The 25,547-nt window shown below is 37.6% G+C and overlaps 1 protein-coding gene across 1 annotated transcript in view; it reads right to left on the bottom strand.

Annotated features, from left to right (window-relative positions):
• PPP3CA (protein phosphatase 3 catalytic subunit alpha) overlaps window positions 1-21,598 on the bottom strand; it is a 173,524-nt gene extending 151,926 nt beyond the window's left edge. Inside the window, exons 1-5 of the mRNA XM_039223803.1 lie at window positions 21,479-21,598; window positions 15,495-15,584; window positions 13,621-13,713; window positions 12,220-12,359; window positions 10,412-10,626 (exon numbers count right to left, since the gene is read on the bottom strand). Of these exons, the coding sequence (XP_039079734.1) occupies window positions 10,412-10,626; window positions 12,220-12,359; window positions 13,621-13,713; window positions 15,495-15,584; window positions 21,479-21,598 (658 nt within the window). The remainder of the gene's footprint in view (window positions 1-10,411; window positions 10,627-12,219; window positions 12,360-13,620; window positions 13,714-15,494; window positions 15,585-21,478) is intronic.
• Between the last annotated feature and the right edge of the window lie 3,949 nt (window positions 21,599-25,547).

Below are 25,547 nucleotides of genomic sequence, written 5' to 3'. Positions count from 1 at the left end.
TGGAATGAAATTCATGAATTCCATATCGATGTTTTAATATCAAAATGTCTGACATTAACCATAAATTCCAAAGAACACAACAATGCTGTCACCAATGTAACAAAGAATATGAATCTGAAGAGAAAGGCACTGTAAATAAAATGGTGATCTTGACACCAATTTTTATTTAAAAACATTACAAATGAAGCTGTAGCAGAAAAATGAAGCTTGGTTAATAATTGTATCTTTCCTTCACTTTTACCTACAATTGTCCTTACCATTAATCCTAATTTTACTCATTCACAAGGCTTTGTTCATTGCAAACATGAGGAAAGACCATTCAGAAAAGAGCATTAGAAAAAAAAAAATTAAGAAAAGCTTAAAGAAAGAAAAGTAGAGGTCACATTTCTGTTTACCTACATATAAGGCTCTCATGAAGTTGGGGCGCCTGGGTGGCTCAGTAGGTTGAACTGCCAACTTCGGCTCAGGTCATGATCTTGCAGCTCGTGAGTTCGGGCCCCGCATCCGGCTCTGTGCTGACAGCTTGGAGCCTGGAGCCTGCTTTGAATTCTGTGTCTCCCTCTCTCTCTACCCCTTCTTCACTCATGCTCTGTCTCTGTCTCTCTCTCTCTCAAAAATGAATAAACATTTTAAAAAAGGACTCTTCTGAAGTTGAAGTTTAAAACCTTGTTGACCAAACCTTAAATATTTTAAGGAACAGAATGGAAAAACACTGGTATGTCTAATACTGGCTCATACATGAACAGAAAGGAATTATGGAGAAGCATATAATACACCAAACTGAAGTCAAAAAGTGACCAAATAAAAGCAGGAATTTAAGTGTTATTCAGAATATTAAAATACAATGTTGTTTCATAAAAATCACTGAAAAAGTTGATTACTCCCTGGAGGGTGGGGTTGGTTTGTTTCTTTTTTCCTACAGTCATATAATCCATAAAATCCTATCTCTACAAAACACATTTTATGAGAAGCGTTATTTTCATATGATAAAAGCAACTTGTTACCAGTTTGTAATTTATTCTTGGATATATATAAATATATATACACATATATATATATTTCCTTTTCAATGTTTAATATTAAAAAATGAAAACTGAAATTTTTGATTTTTTTTTTTTTTTTTACCTCCTCCACAGATTGACTTACGTCTTAAACCTCTCCATGGACTTTCACATTTCATGAGACAATGTTCACTCACTGATGCCGGTGGAAAGCTGGACAAAGTAATAGAGGGACAAGCTATTGGCAACCTCCGCACCCCTTCAAAAGCCAGGCCAGGACCGAACCACCTAAAGGCCTTTAATCAGGGAATATATTTTAACATTAGCAAGAATGTATGCATGAAAGTATTTAACATTTTAAATAATAAATTTTATATGCCAAGATATCCATCTTTTAAAATGTTTTTATTTATTTCTGAGAGAGAGACACACACACAGCGTGAGCAGGGGAGGATCAGAGAGAGAGGGAGACACAGAATCTGAAGCAGCCTCCAGGCTCTGAGCTAGCTGTTAGCACAGAGCCTGACGCAGGGCTCAAACCCACAAACTGTGAGATCATGACCTGAGCCAAAGTCAGATGCTTAACCAACTGAGCCACCCAGGTGCCCCAAGACAGTCATTTTAAATACTAGCAAAACAGCTGCCTCAAAATTTAATAGTGTTTTTCTTTCACTAATCCACTGATTAAACCAGAGATTCTTCAATGAGAAACTGCTTCTGACAAGCTCATCTATTTTTCCAGTATCTCATGTGTCCAAAATGCTTCACTTAAGGCACGAAACAAACAGCACTTCAGGAGAAAAGAACAGAATAAAGAGGTAACTGGTAATTTCAATGATTACAGGGGCACCTGGGTGGCTCAGTCAGTTAAGCACCCAACTTCGGCTCAGGTCATGATCTCACAGTTCTTGAGTTCAAGCCCTGCATCAGGCTCTGTGCTGACAACTCAGAGCCTGGAGCCTGTTTCGGATTCTGTGTCTTCCTCTCTCTCTGTTCCTCCCCTGCTCGTGCTCTATCTCTTTCTCTCAAAAATAAATAAATGTTAAAAAATTTTAAAATAATAATAATTATACTGGCACACACATCTATGGACACATATTCTGTTGTAGCAGTGCCTTTTGGTTTCCATTATACTGTTTTCAAAGTTCTCAATGTGCAAATCAGCAGTGCATTTACATTACAATTATATTGAAACAGAGGAACATTCACAAACCATAACACAAGATCTATGTTCTCGGATGTTAACATTTAATGGAATAGCAGCATGAAACAATAAAAAAAATCAGTACAACACCATTAAATGTCACATTATGAATATTCCCAGATTTAATGATTCTGTGGACCTGGAAAGTCAACTCCTATCCCCAAATAAAATGAGAAGAGACACAATTGAACTGTCTGGGCTTTAATACTAGTTCTGACACTTTTTAGTTGAATAAACTTAGATACAATACTCAACTTCACTAAGCTTCAGTTTCCTCATTTGTAAAATGGAGCTGATAACAGTACTTCCTTCATAAGGTTGTATGAAAACTAAGAGTTAAAACTAAGAGTAAAAACTAAGTGTTACAATGTTTATAACAGTAACTGAGAAGAAACAAGAACTTAAATATTAGCTTTCCCACAAAATAAATCATTAATTCATTCCCCAAAAAGCTATAAAAAAACAATTACCATCTACTATCACCTTTGTTTCATATACAAAAAGAAAGCTTTCTTACTAAAGTGAAAAAGACAATTAATTTCACTTTGGTCCAACAAAAACTTTGTCATAAACCAGTCCCAGTCGGTGACCAGTATTTGGGAATGTCCATTAAAACCTGTAAACAGTACTGGCTCATAAGGAAGTAAAAATCAGTAGAGTCTGAAATGATTAGGGACAGATCAATAAGAAATGTAACAGGAGAGGAGATTGGATACATGTACATAATCCACCTTGACCAAAGGAAGAATACCTACATTTTTCCCTGGAGGTACCCAGGAAAAATGCTCTTCCCTTATCTGGAAGGATTCCAGCATTATCTAAAATATTCCTTCTCTTCTCTTAAGGCCACAGTAATGGTGATTATAATACATGAATATATTTCAAACTTCTCCCAAACCATCAGAATATTATTATTGCAAGGATAAGTTTCAGAGTTTAAGGATAATAGCTTGAGAGACTGTTATGTATCTATGAAAACAACTACAGGCATTGCCTTATCAAGGGTGCTAAAACACTATTTGTGAAAAGTACCAATTCCTGGCAAACTGAAAAGGACAGGGTATGCTGCATCTTAAAGCAAAATATCTGCTCGTGGTAATTAAGGTGTAGTTGTGATGACTGTCAAATGCTTGCTCTGGGTGGTGTTACATGTTTACTGATGTTAACAGACTGTTACCGACTTGTTCGTTGCACAGGTGTGCTGGATCACTACGGTCCAGCTATTCTTAATAGAATACTGTATTCATTACCAAACAATTAAAGATGCTTTTGATCTCAGTCTTCCCCTTTTTTTCCTTTATAAACTTTCCCAGCTTTCCACAGTAGCTTTCCACAGTCAATTATCAGAGAGCTTGTAAAGAAAAGTACCACAAAGATTTTCCACTGAGAAAAGCTGTATAAATTCTGTGCCCCAAATACGCTAAGCACCATTGTTTCGCCTCGCACCCCACCTTGTATTACAGCAATACATTTTTATATAAAATATAAACAATTCTAATCAACCATCAACATATTTTTTCTATTTCTCCAGAACCTTTAATTGCATTCTTAGCATGTTTTCTTTGGTGATAAGCAAGAATAAATTCTAGTCAAATGAACTGAAAGTGCCTGATTGTTTTGAACCTTGTACAGAGGTAGAATAGTGTATGTAATATATCATTAAAGCTAAGCAGCAGGTATGCAGATGGATGCCTGTTCCAAACAAGGTTTTCAGTTTACTTACTAGCTATGAGACTTCATACCAGTCACTTAAACCAGCGGTGCCCAAAGTGTGGCCCCAGATCAAGAGTATCATCAGCACCTGGAAAGCTGTTAGGATTTTGAAGTCTCAGCACACTTGCAGACGTGCTAAATCAGAAACTCTGGAGGGTGGACTCCACGATCTGTGTTTTATAAAGCCCTTCAGGTGATTCTTACCCACACTCAGTTCTGAGGAACCCCAACTCAAAGTTCTGAGACTCCCTTTTCTCATTTTTCAGAGGGGTTTCCTAAGACCAACCTTGCAAACCCAGAGAGGTAAACACTTCAGGGAAAAGGGCTCTGGCTCTCATGCAGTGACCTTTTACCAACATTATCATTAATTTTTTTTTTTTAAATCAAGGGTCAAAATTAAGGGGAATAAAGACTTCAAAATGATGTGCTACTACCACAGGCTGGGGCTGAAATGTGCTGACTGCCAGCAGTGGGCTGGGTACCAAAATAGGCCTCTGGCTGCAGGAAAGGCCCAAAAGCTTTGGCCCCTGAAATCTAAGTGGGCAAAATGCCCCAGAAGTAATATTTTATCTCCATACAAAATAAGGCCATGTTAGGCTTTGATAGTGACAAATGATAGTATGAAGAGAATAAACACTGATCTTTTAGGTCTCAAAAGACACTGAATTCTTATCCCCACTTAACTCTCCCCAGAGTAAAGGCATGGGGAATTCTCCTAATTGACGTCAGCTGCTGTAAGGGAAGGAATGCCATGACCTTAAACTTGGCCACTGGTCCACTCTCACATCCAGGAACAAAGCCAGAGGGTTCTCCTGGCAACTGGCTGACATGCTAAATGGCAGGCACAGCCACTGAGGGAACCCTTTGCTGCCCCAGGGACAAATCCCCCTGTGCAGGAAACAGACAAACTAGAGAGATTAGCAGTCTGGCCAGTTGATGCTGGCCTCTCCCCTCAGCCCAGGGAGCAGAAACGGAGTTCTAAATCACTCTTCTTCAAAAACCTAAGCTTCTGGTCTGCTTTTGCTTTTCTAAATGAGGGAACTGTTCTCTGCTAAGTCAAAGGGAAAACCGGAAAGTATGAGAACTTCAAGGAGGAATGTAGTAAGCTGGATCCTTGTATAAACCATCTTCTCCTGTTCAAGAAGTCTTTAGTCAATACTGATTTTTAAGCACAAACTAATCTGATGTTTTAAGATGGGTATTAACTAGCATTTTCAAAGAGCTGTATTAAAAATCATATCCAATCCTCCTACCCTGTCAAAGGCATCATCTTGGCTTCCCTGGGCAAGTATGAGAGGTTCCTAACCAAAGCCTCTCCCGAGTTCCTTCTCCATTCCACTCATCATTCCAGGATGAAATCTGATTATGTAACTTGGGATCAAAGACCCCTATACTCTCCGGTGCCCAGACAACAGTCTTGGAACGTTTCAGTGCTGCCTATGAGAGACTCACATGCAAACCTGACCTTCTGACCTCTATCTCGCCCCACCCTCACCCCTCACATCCTCCTGAGACCCCAGTTTCCACAGCAAACCAAAAACATGTCTTAACCACTTTCCCAAAAACACCAGTGCCTTTAACATGCTGTTGTCTTGGCGCCGAATGTCCTTCCCTAGCTTTTTCATGTAGTAAAATTTTACTTCTCAGATGTGATCCAGTTCAAATATCAGGTAATCTTGTCAAAAACGTTCTTGGTTTTCCTATGTTCCTTCTTCTAAGTTCCCACACTAGCTCGTAGGCACCTCCATTACTGTTTTCAACCAATGATTTAGTGATTATCTGTTCTTGTATCTGACTCCCCAACTAGATTTTGAGTACTGTGGTCAAGGACTCCACTTCATATGCTTATCATCAATAGTTCCTAACCTTCTAAAAGATTTCCCAATCACTAATCAATATAGTTAGGATCGTAGCTATTTAACTGTTTCTTTCACTCAAAGATGGGATATAATAATCAGTGGGTCCCAGGGCACCTGGGTGGCTCAGTCGGTTAAGTGTCCGACTTCGGCTCAGGTCATGATCTCACAGTTCGTGGGCTCGAGCCCTGCGTCAGGCTCTGTGCTGACTGCCAGCTCAGAGCCTGGAGCCTGTTTCAGATTCTGTAACTCCCTCTCTCTCTGATCCTACCCTGCTCATGCTGTTTCTCTCTCTCTCTCTCAGAAATAAATAAAACATTAAAAAAAAACTTAATAATCAGTGGGTCCCCTCAGGGAAACTTCAGCCATTTAGAAGGTAGGAAGGGTTTTTGGATTTAAATTAACTATATCCATCTGATACTTCTTAATTGGCTTAAATAAATCTAGATATCTTGTAATTTCATCAACAATTTGATGTACATATCTTTGGGCAAATTATCTTTTTTAGTTATCCTGGTCTGACCCCCTAGAGAGCAGACACTGGGTCTTATACATCTATGTATAACCCACACCACCTATACAAGGTAAATGTTCAATAAATAGTCATTAAATAAAATTCCCAAAATGAATGGTATCTTAATCTGGGCTGCTTCAACATAACACTGTGGATAGGGTACCTTTAACAACATTTCTCACAGTTCTGGAGACTGGAAAGTCCATGGTCAAGGTGCTGGCATATATTTAGTGTTTGGTGAGGACCCTATTTCTGGTTTACAGAAGGCCATCTTCTTATTGTATCGTCAGGTGGAGGAAAGAGAGAGAGAGAAGGAGAGCTCTCATCTCTTCCTCTTCTCATACATGCACTAATTCCATCATGGGGGTTCTGTCCTCATGACCTCCTCTAAACCTAATAACCTCACCAAAGCCCACCTCCAAATACTCTCATATTGGGGATTAGTGCATCAATATCTGAATACTGGGCTGGCGGTGGAGGGGGGGATCCCAAACATTCAGGCCAAGGCAAGTTACCACACTGATATTTGGTCACATGTTTTAATGTTCCATTTGAGTATTACAAGTAAACAAAGATAAATTCAACTGAATTAAAAAAAAAAAAAGAATCAAAGAGGGGCTCCTGGGTGACTCAGTAGGTTAGGCATCTGACTTCAGCTCAGGCCATGATCTCATGGCTCATGAGCTTGAGCCCCACATCGGGCTCTGTTCTGACAGCTCAGAGCCTGGACCTGCTTTGGTTCTGTGTCTCCTTCTCTCTCTGCCCCTTCCCTGCTCATACCCTGTCTCTCTCTCTCCCTCAAAATAAATAAATATTTTTAAAAAATTTTTAAAAATCAAAGAAGGGAAATACTTTCCTTGACAAAATGCCTCCAACACAGAAACACATTCTTTAAATTAAATCTCTAAAACAGCTACCATTCTAACCAGGCAAGTTAGTTCAGACAAAAGAGCAAAACGCGCCTCATACCTCCTCTGTTTAGATGGGGGACCCAAGGCTAATCGTCACCTCTACTCCCATGGAGAAGGTTACTGGTTTATCTAAATCTACCTCCAGGAGGGCAAGGTACACAGTGTGGTATCTCCTCTAAAGGAACACATGTGAGGGGTTCAGATTGGGACTAGGCAGCTTCCTCGTTCTTCTGCCCAAAGAAAAATGTACAGAATTTGAAAGGGAGAAAAAATCCTAATTCAATGCAAGCCTTTCATTACTTTGCAAACACTTCAAATGGAGGGAAGGTGACGTGAGCAGCTCTGTACATTAAAACATTAAAGACCCACTAAAAGAATGAAATCGTGCCCAGATGTCAAATAACCAGAGTGCTAATGTCAAGGTTTTTCTCAAAATGGGGGCAAGCCATGGCACAGATGTTAGCATGACTTTTCTCTAAACATTTGAAAGTGAAATATTTTTACGAACAAAAATTAGGAGTAGGGAGAAATAGAGGAAAAGTGAGGGAGGGGCTTTCGTGTATAATTACAAAATATTTGCCATTTGTTCCATTTTGAGAGCTTACCTCCCTACTCCACTTAAAGTTGAATCCCACATAAGAAGTTACTGGTCAGTTTCTACCAGGACTCCCTCCCCTCGCCATTTTCAGGAATCTCATGCAAGCATGTGAGAGACTATTTCTAATACTGCTCGAAAACCACCATGTTGTCAGGTTTCCTGCTTTCCCCACTATGTTGAAAGTCCTCGCTTCCTTCCTCTTACCCTTTTTCACAGGTTCTCATTTGTAACTTTTAACTTTATTATTTTCCTTCTTCTCCTTCCCCTTTTCTTCTCTCTTTGAATTAAGTTCTCCATCTTTCCTAAGTATGGAGTTCTGAAGTACATAGAGAACACTCTATCTGGAAGATTTTTAAATGTGAACTATGCCTTTCATTGCATAGCCCAGTATTGGTAACAAAAGTACAACCTTACTGATTCCGTCATCCAAGCAACAAATATTTTAAATTTAGAAATAAATCTGACACTGTTGGTTCAGAGTCTTGTAAGAAGTATCTTGAAATACAAAGAGATTGTAATTTTCTCTGATCAGTATATCCTGCTTTCATTTTGCAATTCTGCATGTTTCAGCTTTTGCTCAGAATCTCATGGATTAGGAAAATGAAGCCATAACTGTAGCTTTCTGGTGGATTATATGCAAAAAGTTTTTGCTTTTTCCCTTTTACCCAAATGTTGAAATCATTTTTTTCTATCCCCTTTGTCACTATGATCCACATCCTTATGTTCCCAGTAAAGAGGAAAAGAGATCACTACAATGGAATCTATTGGAGGTTCTTTGGGATCCTGCCTTTGTTATGAAATATAAACACTCTTCTAGAGAAATGTTTTTCCTGCTTGGATTATATTTCACCAGTGCTACATATTCTGTGGTATCTCCATAGCTGTCTCTATCACTATCTAAAAAGCTTTGTTGTTGTTTTTTTTTCTCCCCCAGGGAAAGTTATACATAATTGAGTCCTGATTTCCAGTCTATTCATATCTATGTCCCAAACTTTGCCAAACCATCAGCTAGGCTCTCACTAGAAAGAGAGAAACCTCAATGTGTCCAATGTGTATTGAACATGGGGGCAATTAGTCCATGGACTCCAGAAGGTTTCTAGGACAAAACATCATAAATGTGGCTCTTCTAGAATCTCCTCTTTGTGTTCCTTCAGGACAGAGCCTAATCAAACAGAAGAGCTGACTGCATCCCAAAAAATACATTGATTGACCTAAATATCTATTTTCATGTTTCTTTAAGTTATAATTATCACTTCCATTACCACCCCCTGGGCTCATTAGTGAAGTTAACATGAATTCTTCATTGTAAGTCCCATATTATTATGTGAGATGGAGAAAAAGTAAACTCATAGTAAAGTATCAAGCCATTCATTCCTTTTTAATAAAAACAAATAAGGTTAATAATAAAGATTGTATTTAAAGCTAATATTTTATCATTAATTTATAGGTGGAATTTATAGTCAATTTCTAAAGCAGTGGCCTGGCCCCAAACGTATTATTCTTTTGAATTGAATTGCCACCCAAAAATAAAACAAAGACTGTCCATTTCTTTGAAATAAGAACCACTAGGGGCATTATGACCAAGGAAGATCTGGTCTGATATTCTAGAGACCTTGTCTTTCTTTTAATAGTAACACTCAAATATACCTTTGAAGTCCAACCACATAAGTAATACAGATTTGGAAAAAAGAGGCAATCAGTAGAATAAGTGAAATAGTTTAAAATATCATATTATTTTGAAAAGGACAATATTCTGTGTCTAAATTTTTTTCTTTTGCCAGAATGGTAATAATTAAGGAGAAAATAAAGGTTTTCTTAGCTTTTTGAAAAATGAAAACTTATGAGTTTAGCAAACTCCACAGAGAATGGATCAAAAGTCTCTAACATTTGACCCTGTACACCACATATTTTTTGACAAGATTTCATTTTTATGGACTAACAGAAGTTACACTCATGCAAAATATGTATCCTCCCATAAGAAGCAACAGATCAAAAAACTCAACATAGTAAAGACATTTTCTAGGCAACAAATACTCTAAGGCGTGAAATTTGGCCTCTCCCCAAACTTCAGTGGTTCTCAAACTTGAATGTGCATCAGAGACTTCTAGAGGACTTGATGAAACACACTGTGGCCTCACCCCAGAGAATACAATTTAGTTGTTCAGGGTGAGGCCCAAGTATTTACATTTTAACAAGTTTCCAAGGAATGAGATAATAATGCTAGTCTGGAGATGGCATTTTGAGAACCACTGAGTCACGTACTCAATCACTGTGGAAATCTCAGTGTACGTCGTCTAATCTTTCCCGAGGAACATCCTGTGTTCCCTGTGCCAGTTAGTGTTTCCACAGACAAACAAGATGACCTTCAAAGTAAAGTATTATCTTCATCACCTCTGAGTCACACAACCCTTTTTTAAAGCATCACAACCATTTAGGTATTCAAAACATGAAATAAAAATAATTATAATAGCTTTAGTTCTTAATGGACACATTTGACCCTTAAGGAGTAAGGTGAATACTGTATTTGAAGACTCACTGGAATCTACGATTTTTTTGATCTGATGTTAAAAACAAAGTATGGCTATAAGTGGGCAGTTCCATCCTGAAGACTTACCTGTGACTGGTGCATCGATATCCAGCAAATTTTTTTCCTGTCGAAGAATTGAAGCCCCTTCTGTTATTATTCTCAATGCAACACTCTCTTCCAGCCTGCCCTCCTTCATGAGATGTGCCTTTAAGATATCCACACGAGGTTTCCCATCGTTATCGAATACTTCTTTTGCTGTAAGCCGGTGACTCGGAGGAAAGGGGACAGCTGAAAGAGAAAAACTCAAATTATTATATTAGCCAAACCCAATAGCAGTTTCAATAATAACCACCAAATACCTCTATAACTAACCACTTACTGGAGTGTTTTAAAAGTTCCCATATTAAAATATAATCAAGGGTTACCAAAAAGTAAAGATTGGCTTCTTTCTTTGATTCTGGATGCAATGTGATTGCTGAAAGGAATCACTTGCTGATTCACCCAGTACCTGTCTCTTGCATATAGGACATCCAGATTAAGTTTAATAAAGCGAAAAGAAAGAGATGTTTCTGTTAGGCAATAATCGATTCAACAAAGAAAATAGTTTCTATACATCCAACCATAACTAACTCAGGAGATGATGTTTCTCCACTGGGAAAAGGTCTGCCAGACCAGATTTACCCCTCCAACTAAAGTCACACCTCTGAGTAAACTGATTGACTCACTGTTTAAGAAGAAAGCAAGAATCTGAGAGCAAACAGGTAAAAATGAACTGAATATTAAACAGGAAATCAGGATTCATGTGTGCATGTACCAAAGGGACATCTTGAACACTGAAGGACAATATGGTGTCAGGGAGGAGACATAGGTATTTAGAAATATGATATAATGACAAACTCAACTTACCACTCAGACTCAGAACCAACCATTCTCTCTTTCGCCCATATCCCCATACCTCAACAGTTAAGAAGCCCTCTTAAAGCTACTGCCATTCTTCACGTCTATAAATACATTCATTTACTCATTCAGTTGGAGGATATTCACTAAACTACAATGTTCCAGGACATCCAAAGATTCACTGTTAGAGAGGATATCTTGAAGGTTAAATTTCTCATAAATGGCCAATAAGCCCCTTCACTGAGGCTTAAGTCATTGTTTGTCTATTTCATATGAGGGTTCATTACTGGAAAACAACTCAGATCTATTAGAAACATCTCAAAGGACCAGCTTCATGAAACTTTCCTCTGCCATGTGTATTATGCCATGTGCAAAAGAACATCTCCATATAATGGTTCCTCTTTTAGAAAGAACACTGCTATTAAGAAAGAAACCTAGACCCTTTATTTCTTAAAAGTGTCTCTCAAAGAAGTAAGTTTTATGGTAGATCTATAGCAAAAATTCTGTGCAATCTAACAGCATGGATTCGTTATTCAAGAGAAATTCTAAGTACTTAAAAGCAAATAAAAATCAGGAAATGAACCAGTACTAATGGATATAACTTGATTTTCTTAATAATCCAAGCATATCTATTTACTAAGCTGTCAAAGTGAAGTGGCAGAAGTAGACTCAGAAGGTAAGCATGAGGCTTTTGTGGTCAGATGAATTTGAGTGCAAACCTTGGCTTTGTACACTCACCAGTTTTATGACCTTGGGCAAGTGAAATAACCTCCTTTGGCTTCCGTTACCTCACCTGCAGATTGGGGATTACATCTATCTGAGCGTTGTTATAATAACTAGAGTACATAGTAATATTAGTAGCTAACATTTATAGAGTGTTTCTTTTATGCCAGGTATTGTTTGGGTAATAAAGGCCGACACAACAGTAAAGCTGTAAGATGAGTAAGACATATGTACATGTGTTTACATATAAATGTACTTAGTCCTCATAACATTACTGTGGGGAAGAAGCTTGAAGCGTAAAAGCATTAAGCTCTTTGCCCAAGATGATCACCTGGTGATTTGTATGTAGACCCAAAGAGTATAAAGTCCAGCAGTCTGATGCCGGATCGCCTGTGTCCACAACTACTCTACATGGCTTCTCAAAAAGAACTTAAGACAGGGCTTAAAAATTGTAAAGTCATGAGGAGATCGTTTTTTTTTTAAATTGAAATTCTAACAAATACTGAAAGGTGTCTTTTAAATTTTTTTTATGTTTATTTATCTTTGAGAGAGAGACAGAGTGTGAGCAGCAGAGGGGCAGAAAGCAGGAGACACAGATTCTGAAGCAGGCTCCAGGCCCTGAGCTGTCAGCACAGGGCCCGACATGGGGCCCGAATCCACAGACCATGAGATCACGACCTGAGCCGAAGTTGGACGCTTAATCACCCAGGTGCCCTGAAAGTGTTTCTTATAAAGACTGTTTTTATTTTCAAAAATTATTTTGGGCAGCTTAGAGTAGAATGGATACACAATACAAAAGCATGATGTAAAATAAAACACAAAATGCAGAAAGCCAAAGCATAGGGGATAATAAGAGAAAATGCAAGAACTAAACAAGGAGGAGAAAAAAAAAAAAAGAGGAATTTAGGTCATTAGACTTCAGGCATTTGGGGATTTTGTTCATATTGTTCCTTTGCCTGCCCTACTTTTCCTTACCTAACAGATATCCTTCCTTGGTAAGAAAACATGGGAACATTCCAATGGCCCCGTCTATTTACGTGGGTCTTTTTGTATGGTTTGAAATTAGAAAATATCTTATCTGGCAACTCCTCCAAATTTCCCAGATATATACTGGGGAATGGAAAGGAAGAAACTTCAAAAGGATGCATGGAGTATGGCTATGAGTGGACTTTTTTTTTGAGTGAATTCCCAAGATAGGAATTGGACAACTGTGAAGGTTTAAAATTCTCAGGCAAGAATCCTAGGAGCATAGCAGGGTCTGCTGCTTTGCTGTCTGGCTTATAAAGGCAGTGGGTCTCTGCCACCCATAAACTAGCTGGCCTTCTTAAACTTGAGATAGATCAAAGGGTTAAACCTGGAAGAGTCAAATCTTTAGAAGGTAAGAGGCAAAAAGGGAGCTCCAGAGCAGCATCACCTTCATGAACTAGACTTTCTCTAGGTCCCTAGGCTCTCTCCAATGCCAAGATCACTGCAATAACAGATGTTCCCGCTTCTATGCCCATCTTTTACCTTCCAGTAATTGCTAATCCTAGGTAACTGGCTAAGGTAAAGCCACCTGCTCTGAAATATAGGAGCTGGTTCCAAATAAACAGGAGTGAAAAGAGAGGGAAAAGGCCAACCAGAGGGCTCCGTTTCCAACTGGATGATAGGGAAACTGATGAGATGGGGCTCTTTACCGGTTCAACAGATGGTAAGGCCCCCAGGGAACCGAGATGTGCAGCAATGATGCCAAGGCTTGAATGCAGAGATGTCGTAAGCCAGAGAGTTTTCTGGGACAAAAATAAGACTGGGCTAATATTTGTGAATCTGTGCATGCTTTCGCTTCATAAAGAAAATACCAGCCTTACAAAGGTCACATTTATTTGCTTTCTCTGCTCACCTAGAATCCGACACTCAGAAAGTGCTAAACACTAAGCAAAAACTACTTAGACCAAAGATCCAATGTGCTTAGAAAACATGCCTTTCATGAACTCAGAAAAATGGCTACACCTGATATAATAAAATTGTAGTTACCCCTCCCTCCATTGCTTTGAGTATTACAAGTCGCTTTTGTTGGTACAGGAGTATGTCAGGACTGAAGAAGGAGTTAAATTTCTGCATGCTGATAAAATTTAGAAATATCTGTTGATATTTGGCTGGCTCTTTCTGAAACAATTTTCTTATAATTGCCCACTAAGTATGTTATATGGTGTTATAATAGTCTTCTTAGAAGTATCCTAAAAGTAGACAGAATCACTCTCAACTTTTTTCACTCCACAATTCCCACTCAATGTCACTATTTTTTTCTCAAATATAACAGCAAAGTAGCTAAAATTTAGGGTATGTACCTGCTCAAATGACTTCAAGCAAATTACACGAACGGCTTTAAAGGCAAACAATATACTGGACCAGAACTCTATTCTCATGTCATTGATGGTGGAAATCTGCCTGATTTCCAATGAACAGGATATCTCATTTTTTTCTTTTTTTTGTATTTGTTGATACCACCTGAGTGTTCATCTACCTGATACAGAGAAAGGTTACTAGCCTGGGAACTATAATCATGTGTATCCAATATTGGCATCTATATAATGATTACTGAAGTTGTTGCCAATTACGTGTCCATCAGAGAGAAACACATTCCAACTCAGAAAAGCCTGGTAGCCAGAGTTATTCTAGCCCTACGTTCTGGCTGACCTTGGGGACCACAGCTCTTGAAAAAGTCAGGGGTCTCCTCTTATGATTTAGGCGAGATCAGTGGCAATAAGTGATCTGCTCTCACTCTGGGGTAGATCTAGGTATTTGAGATTTCTGTTCCTCAAATCCAACCCAGAGTAGACACTATTAAAGATATGCCTACTATTTGATGGGAGATATCCAAAAGTCACTACCATGGGGATACCTTCATTGGGAGAGCAGGACACCTGCTGCCTGACCTCTTTTTGGAGTAGTATTTATTTATTTATTTATTTATTTATTTATTTATTTATTTATAACATTTATTCAGTTTTGAGAGACAGAGAGTGAGTGGGGAAGGTGCAGAGAGAGAGGGAGACACAGAATCTGAAGCAGGCTCCAGGCTCCAAGCTGTCAGCACAGAGCCCAACATGGGGCTCAAACCCACAAACTGTGAGATCATGACCTGAGCCAAAGTAAAAATCACAGATGAAGAAAACATTTAGCCTCCTGTTTTTTTTCAAACCTTTGTTTTGCTTTATTTTTTTTAGGAAAAAAAAATAATAATAATGACACCTCAAGTATATCCAAACGAAAAAGAGCCTAAAGTGCTCACTTGCCTTTCTTCTTCCCAATGATGACCATTAAGGTATGCTCACAAAGTCCTGGAGTTCTTTGGAGCAAAATTAGAAAATTCATAATAACTCAAAATTAGAAAACTCAAAATTAGAGAAGTTGTAATTTAAACTGACTCCTGACAGTTTCATATGAAATAAGAGGAAACTGAGGTCCGGAGTGGGGATAAGTGAATTAGACAAGGTCAGAGTAATCGATTACTCAGTGGCAAACCCAACACTAAACTTCAGGTCTCCTGGTTTGTATTCTGGCACTTTACCCTTTTAATCTGTTCTGTCCAATTGATTAGTAACATATGGCGGCCGAACACTTGAAAAGCGCTTGGTCCAAACTGAGATGAGCTGCAAGCCTACAAAATATGAACTGGATTTAGAACACTTGATACAAGAAAAAGAATGTAAAATATCTTACTAATATTTGTACGTGGATTACATGTTGAAATAAGATTTATTATTGGGCTAAATAAAATGTATTAAAAGTAATTGTACTGGGGCGCTGGGCAGCTCAGTCAGTTAAGCATCCGACTTCAGCCTAGGTCATGATCTCACTGTTCTGCCGTTTGAGCCCCGCATTGGGCTCTGTGCTCACAGCTCAGAGCCTGGAGACTGTTTTAGACTCTGTGTCTCCCTCTCTCTGCCCCTCCCCAACTTGTGCTCTGTCTCTCAAAAATAAATAAACATTAAAAAGTTTTAAAAATTGTACCTCTTTCTTTTATTTTTTAATATGGATACTAGAACATTTAAAACTGTACAAATGGTTTATACTAGATGATGATTGGACCATGATGCATCCTTCTCAAGGAAATAGGAAAATAGGGAGAGTGAAAAATATATTCTGTAATCTTTCTTTTTCTCCAACTTCGGTTCCCACAAAACTCCAAGCTGTCTCAAAACTGATGGCACACTGGACTCACTTTTAAAAGTAAATGATGCTGAGGTGCAATGTCTAAAAATTCTTATTTAACTTGTATAGGATAGGGCCCGGGCAGTGGTATGGTTTTAAAGAAACTTGGGGTGAACTGATGTGAAATTCAGATTGAGATTCACTGATCTATACCGTAATTAAAGGCATACATACAAAACACCAGGCAGTTTAAATACCACCCCCTCAAACATGCTCCACAATGTCAATCAACTATAGCAGATGCACTATCTTTGCAAGTCCAGACACGTTTATTCCATCCTGCTCTGTAATCAGAATCTGTACAGAAACAGCTCTTGTCCCGTATTTCATGTGGCTACTGTCTGCACCAGGGCTGTCTAAGATACTTATTTTGACACATGTTAAGAGACAGCTTAAGGATATCACATGTCAAACACAACTTAAAACACGTTCTAGCCTGACCTCCATAAACTGGCACTCCATTTCTCCCTCGTGGACATTTGTACATGTCACAAACGACTATTCTAATCAAACCATATCAATCAACCAATCAGTCATCAAGCACCTAGTAAGCACCTACTATGTTCTGTATTTAACACAAGGCGGGGAGAAGTGGGCGACATAAAACAAGTAGTAGCAGATCCAGACTCTAAAGAGATTACCATGTGATATATATATATATATATATATATAGAGAGAGAGAGAGAGAGAGAGAGAGAGAGAGAAAGAGAGAGATAGCTCTATAGATATATACATCAGTTTTCCTTGAGATGCCTGGGGAAAAAAAGCATTAAACTGCAAAACTGAAGAACAAAAGTTAAAGAAAATGAGAGGCAATGTAATATATAAGGGGGGAAAATGTGTTTATCTACTTTATGTCTAGGTTCCTGTAAACTCTTAGATGCAAACACAGCTTTCTTTTGCCTAAAGTATATGATAACTATCTCATTGTTCAGGTGGCTTTGGAAGACAAGGCTCTGTCTTTAAGAAATAAAAAATAGAATATGCTAGTGTTAGGATATAATATACCAGCTAAAAAATACAAAAGCAATGCCATGGTCAGTAAATAAAATTACTCTGAAATCTGATCCTTCCTCTCAATAGACAGTTAAGGGATATGTAAAAGGAAGTGCTGGTGACTTTTCACTAAATTTCACTTAGGTTCTAATATTGAGCAATTACGTTTGACCTATATTCCTCTGGGTATACAAAAATGTTATCAGTATGGAGATATATGCTTATCCATGCACATGATATCTAAATGCAAAGAGATACAAAACCTGTTGTCTAGGAGAGAGCTTAAAAATTAACCACAGTTAGCCTCTAAGAAACACTGTAGGAACTTATTTACTAGGGTCCTACTTATGCCATTCCTGCGGACAGTCATCACTTGTTTGTTTGAAAGTCTCTGGCTTTCATTACAGACATTAATGCCTGTCATGTTAAAATATGCTTACCCATCTCAAGTGCGGTTGAATATTAATCTTGTAAACAGAAACATCCGGTCCCACTTAAACTAAAAAAAAAAAATCTTCACAGGGCATCTATAAATAAAACCCCAATTTATTATTTACTCATTTTTTTTTTTTCCTACAGCTATGATGAGTTCCTCCATCTTCAGCAAAGGCCTCCTTACCCACCTCCTCTGAACACTACCACTCAGATCTTGAGCCTAAAAATGTATTCAGCTTTAGACAGTATGTGTATTGATCATTTCACTAGCAAACTGAAAACCTCATTTGGTTGTCCTAAATGTTTACATGCAAATATAGCACGATGGTATTTTATGTAACATCCCCAAAGTGTTAATCAAAGGGCGGCATGCTACTCGATGCATTTATTAAAATAAGCGATTGACAATAAACTATTTGTAAAAAAAAAATAAATAAATAAATAAAAAATAAAATAAAATAAGCGATCCTTTTGCCCTCTGGCTTAAAGAACTTTTATCATACACAGTACTTTTGAATGTAAATCTGAAATGCTCTACAAGCAATTCTTTAATAAAGCTCAGTCACTACTTAATTAAAAGAATTATTGTCCCAACTACAAGGGATTCAATAAATAATTAGTGAAAACTAGTATCTTAACAGTACAATCAGAGCTTCTTTTGTTACATGAATTTCAAAATACTTTTCCTTTAAATATGTTTATTGATACATACCCACTCCTCATCCTTTCTGTGTACAACTTTTCTTATTCTCTAGCCACTCTGTATTCTTAAGTCTAAGGACTCAGGGACATAAGGAGGATGACAGCCCACTACCCCTTCCACATGTAGGATTGGGGAGTTCAATCACAAAACTCCTTCGGATTTCTGATATTTCGGTTAGTTCATTTAATTACTAGAAAAATTGCAATTGGCTTACATAACAAATTATGTAATACTGATTCAACATATAAGATGATTTGACAAAAGTTATATTTTAAGAAATTTCAAAACATTTCAGCATCACTGAAAAGCTTAAATAAAATCTGATTTTTTTTGTTAAAATAAAAATATTATATGTAGGGGCGCCTGGGTGGCTTAGTCGGTTAAGCGTCCGACTTTCGCTTAGGTCATGATCTCGCGGTTCGTGGGTTCGAGCCCCGCGTCGGGCTCTGTGCTGACTGCCAGCTCGGAGCCTGGAGCCTGTTTCAGTCTGTGACTCCCTCTCTCTCTGACCCTCCCCTGCTCACGCTGTCTCTCTCTCTCTCTCTCCTAGAAATAAATAAAACATTAAAAAAAAATTATATGTATAAGTCCAGCGCTTAACATGGTAGCCAGGGCAATCACAGATTATTTTATACATATACCTGATTGAAGCAAAATTATACTTACTGGTTTTTAGTATATGGTACTACTGAGTGTTTAGAGTAAACTAAGAATTTTAAGTAAATATTAGGTATTTTAAACAATTTAAATTAAATACTTAAACATTTTAAATCTATAAAAATTAAAGATGTGTCATTTGGTGAGAGTCTACTCTATAATTTTTTAATAAAAATATATAATCAGTCATACTCAGTTATATTAGCAGTTAAGCAATTATACGTATCTGATCTCAATACCAGATGAAGTGACTACAGCAATATTTTTAGCAAATGGTATGTACAGCAATCTCTAGAGAAGCAAACTTACAGTAATTCATACAATTCTAGTCACTGAGATAAACTTAAATAGAAGGCTGTGGTTTTTTAAGATTTTATTTTTAAATAATCTCTACTCCCAAGATGGGGCTTGAACTTACAACCTCAAGATCAAGAGTCGCATGTTCTATTGACTGAGCCAGCCAGGCACCTCAAGCAGAGGGCTTTTTATTTTTTTGTTTCTGTCTTGAATATTTGGATTTTTCGAGAGAAGTATGTCACAAAAAACAAACAAGATACTTTAAGAAAAAAACAAGAAACAAACAAGTTACTTTAAGACAATCTGAATTTATTTGCCAAGTAAGCAGCTCCATTGAAACATGATTATTTTCCCTGAGAAATGAACAGTAGCTAGGGATTCTAAAACTTTCTTTAACCCAAGACATACTTTACCATTCAGAAATCTTCAACTCAGTGGCCTAAGACATGCAATATAAGCAAGGACCTTACCTATACTAGAATTGAACTATTTGACTACCAATTTTTTAATACATGTAATATTTAGATATCTCTGTATTAAAAACAGCGAACCCTCCTAGAGACTTCAGTTAAACTTGGAAGTTGATATGAAAAATCAATCTATGCCCACATACAACTCTTTTCCTTTCAAATTCATCATTCAGCTTTAGATGCCCACACATTTTCTATGCCCACATGCCTACCCAAGGTCCCCATCCCTACGCTTAAATCAACTACAGGCATCAGTTTTGTTTTGTTTTGTTTTTTAATGAATAAACGTTCTCTTCTTTGAAAGGTCTCGATGAAGTGGTAGATCTATGTGCCAAATATCGAATAATGTAAATCTAAGTGGCAATTTTAGGATATTACCATGTTACCACTTTTACATAGAAAAGGGGATTGGCTTTAAAATGATAAATCTGGCATACTGCCTTATACCTGTGTGCCACGGTGAAGCAAAGATCAATATTTTGCCTCAGAGTCCCCCTTAGAGAGCCAAGGGCAGGAGACAAAATCCCAGGTTTGCATTTAATTCCCCACTGCCTTGGCTCTCTGCTCCCTACTCCCCATGGGCTCAATAGTGAAATATCAGATCCTTTGGGCCTCTCCACGTTTCAGCAATGCTTACACAGGATTATATTGTTTGCTTCAGTCAGATGACCAGGACTGCTCTCATCCACTCTCTCTGACCCACCATTTCTAAGAAACACCCACTCCTACAAATAATAATATAAAAGCATACACAAGAGCTCACATTATGAGCACCTCAAATGTGTGCTGTCCAAATCATAATCTCCACACTTCTATTTAAAAATTGGAATGCTTTAGTGACTACCACCTACAATTATACCCTCTGAAACTTTATTCATTTGTTTCATTTATTTTTAAAAAGTGCTTGTCAATTTTGATTTTAAATCAAACATGCATTTCTTAACCTATCAAATGGAAAAGGGCTAAATTTCATAAGAAAGCTGCAACAGAGTGCATTCCCTTCTTTAATAAAAAGCCATACTTAAGGGATATTTTCTACTCGTATATAGTGCCTATATTGTATGTAAAAGAAATTCTTAAATAACTAAGGGAACAGATTAATTATATTGTCAACTTTAAATTTACATGTAATACCATGACTCTTTAAATAATTCAATCATTACTACTCAAAAAACAGAATAATTAAGTAGAAAGACTAATGATCAAGTCCCATTGAAAGTCTCTTCTAATACTGTTGTGTACTAGTTGTCATGATGTCAAACCCACTTGTTTGTGACTTCAGTGAAGTTGTTTTGAACGAAGGGTGAATTTGTTTACATTGAGGAAACCATGTTAGAATGTTGGCATCAACATTGGTTGCTGTCAATAAGCTCTCAGTGGTTCATCTATTATTGATGGGTTACACTGGGGACGTATCAATAAGAGCATAGGGAAGAGCCACTGTGATGTAATGGACTTTTAAATGTTAAAAGGGCGCCTGGATGGCTCAGGTCATTATCTCACAGTTTGTGAGTTTGAGCCTCGTGTTGGGCTCTGTGTTGACAGCTCGGCGGAGCCTGGAAACTGCTTCAGATTCTGTGTCTCCTTCTCTCTCTGCCCCTCCCCCAATTGTGCTCTATCTCTTTCTGTCTCTCAAAAATAAATAAATGTTAAAAATAAAATAAAAAATAAAAAAATGTTACATACCAAAAATTTGTGTGAACTTACCAGGGGTATTTGGTTGGGACAAAGGTACCCTTTCCTGATCCAAATGGCTCTGCAAAAGCCTCAGGCAGCACATACATAAAGACTTTGGGCACTAGCTCCTGCCATGGCAAGGTGAGTCTCAAGAGGAGTGGTGAAAACGGAGCCGGCGCCCTTGAAGGAGATCATCTTGCCCGCCAACACCACCAGCACCTTCATTCCCCTAGCAACACACTCTAACAACAAGGGACATTTACTTTACCCTGGCAGCTGGATGTCAGCTCTTGGTTAGCTAAGCCAACTCTTCTGAGACCCAACTCCTAGACAGTTCTATGTAAACTAAATTCGGGCTTTCTTTCTTTCATCTCCCCTTAACCAGAAACAGTAGTGTAATTGACTCTATCATTGGTTTGGAGTATGTTACTTCTTTATTGGCTTATTAGGAGACATTATCCCATATGCTATTGGCTCGTGAAATATTACTATTATAAATTATAGTTCCCACAGTGAACCTGTGTTAAATTATTGGCAAAGACAATCTCACTCTCTGAGCATAATTTGCCTCAACAAAACAAATGTCTTGGCATTGACAGATATTCAATCACTGTATTTCTGAATGAATGAAAAAAATGAATGGATCTTTTTTTTTTTTTTTTTTGGCTTGCTCACTTGGAATTTGGGGAAATTTTGTGTGGTACTAGAATTAGTTTAAGAAGAGAGAGCAGAAAAAAATAACCTTGTTCAGATCTAAAAGTATGTAATTATAAAAAGGATAGTCAATAACCAAAATAACTCAGAAACTGAACCCTTCATTTAGTAAATGTCTTTTTTGAAGTACTCATTACAGGAAAGAGACTATGGATGCCAGATGGTGGGGCGGAGCTAGAGGCCACACCCAAGATGAAACAGACAGGGTCAACAGTGAGCAACAAATAGAAAACCAAAAAGGTGGCAGGGAAAAAATCACTACAAAATGCCTGAAGTGCTAAATGTTTTTAAGGCCATATATCAATACACGATCACAGATAATCTTTGCAGTTACTTATGATGTAAAATTGACCCAATAACAATAAAAATAATATCACCTGGGTACAGTAGTGCTTTGGTGCTGGTGCTTTTAAACTCACAAAGTGCTATCCTATGGCATTTCAGAAAGCAGTTCAAATGTTATCTTTAAAAAGAACATTCCTTCAGTTTAAAAAATGTTAGGGGTTCCTGGGTGGCTCAGTTGGTTGAGGTCATGATCTCCCAGTCTTTGGCTCAGGTCATGATCTCCCAGTCTATGAGTTGCAGCCCCTGTGTCAGGCTCTGACAGCTCAGAGCCTGGAGCCTGCTTCAGATTCTGTGCTTCCCTCTCTTTCTGCCCCTCCTCAACTTGTTCTCTCTCTCTCTCCTCTCTCTCTCTCTCTCTCTCGTTCTCTCTCTCTCTCTCATAAGTAAACATTTAAAATTTTAATTTAAAAAGTTAGTATTATATATTTATTGAAGTATGCATCAGTAAATTTAAATCCTTTTTAAAAATTTTTAGACTTGTGATATCTATACTTAATAGACTAACACTTTCTCAGCATCCCTAAGTGTCAGAAGTAGTTGAGGAGAGAGCCCTCCTTTCCCTCTTATTATCATTTGCTTGATGACTATCACTACCAGTCAGAGTGAATCTAAATCTTACTACCAGACACAAATGAAAAATGTAGTGTGAAATGCAGCTGTCAAGAATAGCTAAAACCTAGCTTATCTAACTCATTCTAAGCACACATAGAATGACAAACAGAACAACATAATTCCTATATGACTTTGGGTTATGGTTCTCTAAGACATCCAAAAAGCTTCAGTTCCATAAATTTCTCACTATCCAACTTAAAGATACTCATTTAGGCATGACTGTGAGCCATTTAGGCAGCATTGAGAGTGCTTTTCTTAAAGTTACATGTGCAGAATTCACAACTGCCATGGGGCGCCTGGGTGGCTTAGTCGGTTAAGCGTCCAACTTTCGCTTAGGTCATGATCTTGCGGTTTGTGGGTTCGAGCCCCGCGTCGGGCTCTGTGCTGACTGCCATCTCAGAGCCTGGAGCCTTTTTCAGATTCTGTGTCTCCCTCTCTCTCTGACCCTCCCCTGCTCACGCTGTCTCTCTGTCTCTCTCCTAGAAATAAATAAAAATATTAAAAAAAAAAAGAATTCACAACTGCCAGACAAGAAATATGATATCTGTATTACCATATTGTTTAAAATCATCCATTGGTGTAAATTTCCATACCCCCAAAACCAGTTAGGATTAAATGTAAAACCACTAGTAGATTAACACAAATGTAAGATACAGGTCATATCCAGTGAAAAGTTATCATGCATACATACACACATACCCCACAAATCAAATAGTGTTAATAGTGCACATTAGTCTAACAACAGAGTTGTATGTATTTTGTATAAGGCCCTGGATAGTGGTCCTCTTCTTCAGCACTACAGTTCCCATCATCCTCACCAAACACAGAGTAATCACACATCCAGAGGTGACTGAAAATTGATCAGAGGCGGGACACTCCGCACAGGTGTATGTGATTTCACAGGAGAGGAACGGAGCCATTCTCACTATACTAAATACAAAAGAATGATGGCCCGGCAAAATTGAGCATATGTGTGTTTAGTGACATATTTCTCAGTAGCCCCAGGGAATACTAGGGGATATCTGTGGTAATCATGATGGTATACAGTTGAGCCTTGAACATGAGAATTAGGGGCACCAACCCCTTGTATATTTGAAAATCTTCATGTAACTTTTGATTTCCCAACACTTAAACTGCTAAGAGCCCGCTCTTGACTAAAAGGCTTACCAATAACATAAGCAGTCAATCAACACTTTGTATGTTACCTATATTAGATACCATATTCTTAATATAAAGGAAGCTAGAGAACAGGAAATTGTATTAAGAAAATCATAAGGAAGAGAAAATCCATTTACGTTCCTATATTGTACTTATAAAAAATATCCGCATATAAGTGAGCCTGTCAGTTCAAACCTGTTATTCCAAGGTCAAATGTACATTCCACACTTCAGAAATACCTCTTATTCCAGATTGCCAGACAATATATTGTTACAAAGAGTGAATTTTAAATAATTTAATATTTAAAAGAGATATGGCTCAGTTATGTCACACTTTCCCCTTTAGTGAAATGTCCCCTTCCCTGATCAAAGCACATAAATGAAGACTAGATTAAATTGTTGATTTGGTGGGGGGGATACAATTTAAATCAGAAAAAGGTCTTCATTCCCAAGAGTGTGTTCAGCCATTCATAATGAAACTGAAAATAGTCTGATTTGCTAGTACTCTACATATCAGCTATATATATTTTTTAAATGACATGTAGGGTACATGCATTCAGTAAGTCCTGGAAAAGTGTCATAAAGATTCTACCCATTACTTAAATGCAATCTACTAAAAGCAATTTTCCTTTATACACTTAAAGTCTGAGAAAATACCTCTAAGGTTGATTTTTAGATAATATTCTTCTCAAAACAATAACATCATGATTTTTGAGGATATTTAATTTGTACAAAGAAATAATTTTACACAGAAATAATATATACTTTTGTAATAGAGAATTAAACAGTTCAAAGTGCTGGAAAAATTCAAAGAAAATTAAAGAAAGAACAAAATTGTTTTTATCACTTCAGGGTGATAAATTTGAGTTCAGTTCACCAGACTGCCAAGTTAGACTGTATTTAAAAAAATTCTAAATAGCATGTGAATTTTACTGGAACTATTTCCCATAGGTATTGGCATTGCTTACTCCCCACCTAACCAAAGGGGACCCAATTATTACTCACACCAAATGATAAACAAAACAAATGATAATCAGTCACCCAACCTTTTCTTAACTCCCTTACCTCTAGACTCTAATTGCCCAAAGGGTTTCCACACTTAAGGGACAATAAAGTGTGTCCTAGAAGCAAGCACAGAATCTTGGATCTGTTTCTCCAGAAGAGGATATTGCGGTTGCACTGGAAAGAGGATTTATCTCTTTTTTTAATGCGAATAATTTCCCCATCCCAGATACAACTATTCAAATAACAAACTGTTCATGAATAAACACAGAACAATGTAGATCTTGGTAGAGACTATTTGCCACAAGGTCTACCACCATTTGGTACTGAAACAACAAAGGGAA

Source organism: Hyaena hyaena, unplaced genomic scaffold (genome assembly GCF_003009895.1).
Source record: "Hyaena hyaena isolate Hyena2069 unplaced genomic scaffold, ASM300989v1 scaffold_1449, whole genome shotgun sequence".
Classification (NCBI taxonomy): Eukaryota; Metazoa; Chordata; class Mammalia; order Carnivora; family Hyaenidae; genus Hyaena; species Hyaena hyaena.
This window is presented reverse-complemented; position numbering and strand designations above follow the sequence as displayed.